At 39.9% G+C, this 6,739-nt stretch overlaps 1 protein-coding gene across 4 annotated transcripts in view; it reads left to right on the plus strand.

Annotated features, from left to right (window-relative positions):
• The window catches only part of LOC129815739 (glutaminase kidney isoform, mitochondrial-like), a 42,806-nt gene extending 39,432 nt beyond the window's left edge, over positions 1 to 3,374 (plus strand). For all 4 annotated transcript variants that reach the window (XM_055869815.1, XM_055869816.1, XM_055869818.1 and 1 more), the window contains one exon: positions 89 to 3,374. In XM_055869815.1, coding sequence (XP_055725790.1) covers positions 89 to 251 — 163 coding nt within the window. In that variant the 3' untranslated portion in view covers positions 252 to 3,374. The remainder of the gene's footprint in view (positions 1 to 88) is intronic.
• Positions 3,375 to 6,739: the final 3,365 nt, after the last annotated feature.

The raw sequence follows: 6,739 nt of genomic DNA on the forward strand, positions 1-6,739 counted from the left end.
CATTGTCTTTATTGAGAGGTAGTTATTTTTGAATAACTTCTGACATGCTTCATCTGTCTTCTGTCTCATCTCTACCACCTCCCTCCAGGTGGGGCAACATTCCCCTCGATGATGCCATGCAGTTTGGCCACAGTGCCGTGGTGAAGGTCCTACAGGATTACCAGGTGGCCTGCCAGGAACAGGAGAGACTACCAGTGGCTGATACCATACCCATAGCCCCCAAACTAGAGACTGTAGAAGGCATGGTGTGATCACGGGCCGTATGTGTCAAGCGTCTCCCATTAGGAGTGCTGATCCGAGATCAATTTTTGCGTAATGAAACACATTATTATAGACGCGGAGAACAGTGATTGTAGATCAACACCCCACCTTGATAAATGGGTCCAGGACCATCAGGATCTATTAATTAGGCCCCAAACAGAAGAAAACAGATTGAAACATGGAGAGACTTCCTCAAGTTGTCCAATAAAAACAAAAACATTCATTTTAATTTCTGTTGCAAATAAGTGTGTGTCCCAAGTGGCATTCTATTTCCTATAGACCTTTAGTGCACTACTATTGGTTAGTAGTGTGTGTGTGTGTGTAGGGAATAGGGTGCTATTTGGGATGCTCCCGAGTGTTATTCCTCCCATCAGGACTTTCTCTGGGTACATCCCAATAATGTCTCCTTTCTCCTGAAGTGTTCACTACTTCCCACAAATCTAAAATAGTTGAATTAATGGAGGCACGGGCTAGTTTCTTATACCAGTCATTACCTTTAATATTGGTGAAGGGAAGTTAACAAGTGCACACTTTGAGAGGAAGGAGAGATAATTGGGGCAGAGTCCCCTATCTTGTATGCAGTATTTACTCCTCTCATTCAGTCAGAGATAAGACTTGTAACAACAATTGTTGGGCTGCATTCCGGTACATATACTGATTCTAACTATTACGAACTTAGCAGAGGTCATTTTGTCAACAATAACGAAAAATATTCGGCCACAACTTATTTTTCCTGACTAAAACTATGACAAGACGCCCAGGGGGGAAAAAAATCAACTTACAAATAGTTTTTAATTTTAGTTGACGTTAAATGTAACAAGATGAGAAGTTCACCTGAGACTAATGGTCATTCGATTTGACATGACGCTCCTTCTGATCTGTTTCGTCCAATCAGAAGCATGCATGCCTTTTAATGCAATCGTCTCTCTGACAGAATGAACGTTCTTTCATGTGCGCAGTCTACTTGAGCTTATTATAGCCCTGCCCGCCCTTCCAACATACACAGCTCCCGGCGGTCACTTCAATCGTCTCTCTTTTCATCTGATGCGCAGGCAGGGAACTTCTAAATTGTAGCTAACCTCTATTCTGTTAAGAACCAATGTTCAAACTGGCCATTTTTGCTTTGATCACTTCCAAAGCCATATTTTGCCATTTGCGCTGATATTCATCTGTGTTGCTACTCTCGCGTTCCGCAAATGCGAGTTGCAGTTCATTTTTACCCGATTGGAAATACTACTGCTATTTACTGAATATCAGGAGTACAACAATAATTCTGGCATTGCTGGAAAACTCAGATTCTCCCCTTTTTCAATTGATTCGCAGAATATGCACATGGTGGAAGTTAGGGGTAGCCTAAATATTAATTATTTAATGGAAAAATGACTAAATGACTGTGACTAAAACCAGACATAAATTGTCCAGAGTTTGGACTGATAATCTTAAACTAAGAAGGATAAAATGACTAAAATGTGACTAAGATGAAAAGCCATTTTAGTAAAAAGACAAACTAATTCTAAAATAGATGCCAAAATTAACACTGCTGGGTACCCGTCTGTTTGTGGCATCAAGGTATAACCGGGAGTTCACACGATAGCACAGACAGTTCTGGGACCTTTTGCCAATTCATATACGTCACTTTCACAACACACAACTGACCTATACTATACCTTTTTTTAAGGGCATCATGAAATGCCCTAATACAGCTTGCCAATATCTTTGGCTTTGCTGTGTATTGGGGAACATTAGCACGTTGTTGATACATTAGCTGAGGTTGTGCTACAACAGACGGATACTTCTAAGATCCAGTAATGAAGGAGTTCAGATGTCATGGTGACTGTTGTTTCAGTCATGTGTTTGGCCTCATTTGAGTACCTGGGGCTCTGTTGCAATATCACTCGGAGTGAAGCAATGTATTGGCTATGCATTCTCAGTGGTGTGTGTGTGTGTAGCAGCAGAAAGAATGGTCAACTCTCAAACTGATGGTTCATGAAAGTTTAATGCGGTACCATTTCCATAAACACACCGTAAGAGCTGATGGAGAAACAAACCAAAAATGCTCTTACAATACAGTCCGCAAACAATACACTTTTACACAACTTTACATTAGCGTGCTTCATACATCAAATGCATCAATATGTATGAGAATGTCTACCCCAAATAGTTGATTACGATGCTAATTGCTTGCTAATGTGGCGCGAGATGAACTACTATATTAGCCAGCACAAAGTGGCGCTAGGCTACAGCTAATAACGTCATATTGCTAGCAGACTTTAGAACATCAGTTACAACACAAATATCCGTTCAGTGTACGTTCAAAAATAATTAGATTTGAAATAAGACCAATATTGAAAAACAGTAAATACCTTGCTCTCTTTCCAGTTAGGTGCTAAGTTTGACGTTGTTTTCTTGAATACTTGGAACAACCTCCTTCACAAAAAGTTATTTTCCTTTTTCTCCCGTGCCCGTTTCCCATATACCCTTTGACCTTATATCAGAGAAGGCAAAAAAAAAATCTGCTGTCAAAATAAGTCACACTAAACTGTTAAATATACAGTGAGGTTTGAAAGATCTTCTTTTTTTTTTTTACGAGAGTCCAAATATTGAGCAGACATTGATCTGGCACTCGTTTTTAGGGGTTAATTTACAGTCTGCTAGAATGGACATTGGGACGTCGCTGGAGTTTGTTCATATTTAGTTACATATTTCTAAAGAGAACATGTCTACAAGTCTGTGCCTTACTTTATTTAACTTGATCCTTTATGTACATTATTGGAGATCTACGTCCATGAATGTAACACGTACCAATAAATGTAGTTAACCAATGTGGAACGTTGAGATACGAGGGGAAACTGTGACTACAGCATTCCTCTGGTGTGAAATCGAGCACATGTGCAAACATTGAATTGGACTTTGTGTAAATACTGTATTGCTTACATGTAAATAAGTGTATTCCCTAATGCCTGATTCTTTTGTTGAAGATATTCTCTAGCAACACTGTGTGGTATGTTTTAACTTGTTCTTCATCACTTCAATTCACTGGTGGGATTTTTATGTCATGATTATTTTAAATGTCTGAATTATGAAAGAGATGATCTATTAAAACTCTGACCCCCTCTGGTGGCATTTTCTAAACAATGCATAATATTGTATACTACCATCATAAAGTAAATTTAGCTTTCAAAACTTTAAGTCCTACAAACTCATACTTAGTACTATTAGAAAGTTGAGAAAGTTAAGAAAGGAGTCAGAAACAATGTGACTACTACAGAGCCCGAGATGCAGCAGACCCCAAAAACACTGAAATTTACCAAAACAATTTCCGGGGTTGGGGGTCCCTTCAATTGTCCCCATGTTGGGGAATAAGAGATTTGAAAGGTTTGTAATTGTGTTTTTACATTGGTTAAAAGGAGAGACTCCGAGTTAGAAATGTGTATATCATACATTACAGTTGAGGAACAATGGGAAAGTTATTCTGCTTTGAAAGTTGATAGACTTGTAACTCCACCTTTGAGAAAATGTCTCTTGAATGTTTTTGGTACACCTACTGGAGAGCTTCTTCTTTGTCTACACCCATTCAGCATCATTCACACCCTCTTAAGCCTTAGTCCCACCCATCTCTTTAAGATTCCCATATGAGGCCATGTGCTAAACAACCAAAGATTAAGACTAAAGGCTGGTTTATAGTCTATCGACAGTTGTCACGGTGACATCATGAACATTGTATTGTCATTCTATTGTCGTCCGACATAAGTTAGCCCTAAATATTTACAAAGCTTAAAGTATTGTATATGAGACAAATCATTCACTAAACCCTAAACCTCAACTACATCTCGTAATGAATAATGTGGTGACTAAACTGCTTGGAGTAATCCTGCATTGTAAACTGTCATGGTCAAAATATATTGATACAACAGTAGCTAAGTTTGGGAGACATCTGTCCATAATAAAGCACTGATCTGCCTTAACAAGCAAAATTGCAGTTGGCTCGGAACAGGGCAGCACGGCTGGCCCTTAAAAGTACACAGAGAGCTAATATTAATGATATGCATGTCAATCTCTCATGGCTCAAAGTGGAAGAGAGATTGACTTCAGCACTACTTGTTTTTGTAAGATGTGTTGACAGGCTAAATGTATCGAGCTGTCTGTTTTTAAAATACTTGCACACAGCTCGGACACCCATGCATACCCCACAAGAGATGCCACAAGAGGTCTCTTCACAAGGGAAGGGAGGCGCACAGTACTACATAGAGCCATGACTACATGGAACTCAAATGCCACATCAGGTAACTGATGCAAGCAGTACAATCATATACAAAAAACCTGGTCAAAATACACCTTATTCCATATGTGTTATTTCATAGTTTTGATGTCTTCCCTATTATTCTACAATGTAGAAAATAGTAAAAACTTAAGACAAACTCTTGAATGAGTAGGTGTTCTAAAACTTTTAACCGGGAGTGTATATATAAATATATGGATGAGCAATGACAGAGCGGCATAGGCAAGATGCAATAGATGATATAAAATACAGTATATACACATGAGATGAGTAATGCAAGATTACATTACATACATTGATATCTTGTCGCTCTCCCTCTTTAAACTCTAGGGGCCAGATTCTCAGACACAAATTAAGCCTGGTCCTGGACTTGCTCGATGGAGAATTTCCATTGAAATGGCTTTTAAATCCAGGACTAGGCTATGTCTGTGTCCGGGAAACCTTTCCACAACAGAGGTGTTACAGCAATGCTGTGTTGGAGAGACTGTTCACCTGGCACCCAGAGAGAGACCCACCACCACAGACCATGGTGGTCTTGACCTTACTTCCCCACCAGCTACCACGGGAGCAAGTCTTGTGCTCCAGCATGGCCAGGTACAGTAGGCCATCTACCCTTTCATGAGGACAGGCTACCTCCAGCTAGGAAGGACATGATTATCATTGATTGTAAGAGCCACACACCCAAAACATTGAAGAGCTAGAGGATTTCATGCATTTGATTACTCAGAGCAGTTACTGATGTCAAAATGAAAGCAGTCAGTAGGATACAGTAGGTATTCAGAAGTTAACTACCGCTCGGTTACCACTGGGGGGCATATGCTCCCTACGTTTCAATGGACACCTCTGCCAAAAAGTCCATTATTTACCAGTTCAGTTACTGTTACATTTGCTATGATCACTAGCTGTGCGTCCTTATCCAGTGATGTTGCAGGGGTCGTCCTGGGGCAGGATCTGGCCCGGAGTGAGAAAGAGAACCCATCTGGAAGTTAGCATTAATCAAAGGGAAAGAATAGGACTAAATCCAATCAAACTTCATTTAAAGTGCTTTTAAAATGTTGCTTCTACATCTGCGTTGCTTGCTGTTTGTGGTTTTAGGCTGGGTTTCTTTATAAGCACTTTTTGTGACATCGGCTGATGTAAAAAGGGCTTTATAAATACATTTGATTTGATTGAGTTGATTTAGTCCTATTCTTTAACTTAGATGTTTTGATTGAGATGGAGACATGAATCCAACATATCAATGATTAATTTGTAGACAAACTGGAATTAAAGCCAGACTAAGTCAGTGGCTCAGATGGAACTATCCAATCAGGAGATACATCCCTTTTACATTGCCAGCAGCATACCACCCTGCATACCACTACTGGCTTGCTTCTGAAGCTAAGCAGGGTTGGTCCTGGTCAGTCCCTGGATGGGAGACCAGATGCTGCTGGAAGTGGTGTTGGAGGGCCAGTAGGAGGCACTCTTTCCTCTGGTCTAAAAAAAAAATATCCCAATGCCCCAGGGCAGTGATTGGGGACACTGCCCTGTGTAGCGTGCCGTCTTTCGGATGGGACGTTAAACGGGTGTCCTGACTCTCTGAGGTCATTAAAGATCCCATGGCACTTATCGTAAGAGTAGGGGTGTTAACCCCGGTGTCCTGGCTAAATTCCCAATCTGGCCCTCAAACCATCATGGTCACCTAATAATCCCCAGTTTACAATTGGCTCATTCATCCCCCTCCTCTCCCCTGTAACTATTCCCCAGGTCGTTGCTGCAAATGAGAACGTGTTCTCAGTCAACTTACCTGGTAAAATAACGGTAAAATAAAATAAATAAAAATAAAATCTCCTTCAATTGTTGATATCTGGTTTGACAACCAATATAAAAATAAATGAATACAATAAATAGCCTATTAACTATTAGATCTGTTCATATTTTCACAAATGCTGTAAAAATCTGTGCATTGATCATTGACTACATTGATCAATTGCACCATGTACTTTTTAAGTAAGCTCAATGTCAAACCAGGTCATTTGGTTCTGCTATTAGATGAAGCACAGTGACTCATTTGTTGTAGAAATAAACAAAATATCTGACATTGTATTTTCCCATTTTAACCTTGCTGTGCTTTAAAATGGTTGAAAGCCCAGTGGTAGACATTTGGGTGACAACTAAACAAAAAATATGACGTTGTTTTTCCTTTGGAATTTGGTTTTG

Source organism: Salvelinus fontinalis, chromosome 18, assembly GCF_029448725.1.
Source record: "Salvelinus fontinalis isolate EN_2023a chromosome 18, ASM2944872v1, whole genome shotgun sequence".
Lineage (NCBI taxonomy): Eukaryota > Metazoa > Chordata > Actinopteri > Salmoniformes > Salmonidae > Salvelinus > Salvelinus fontinalis.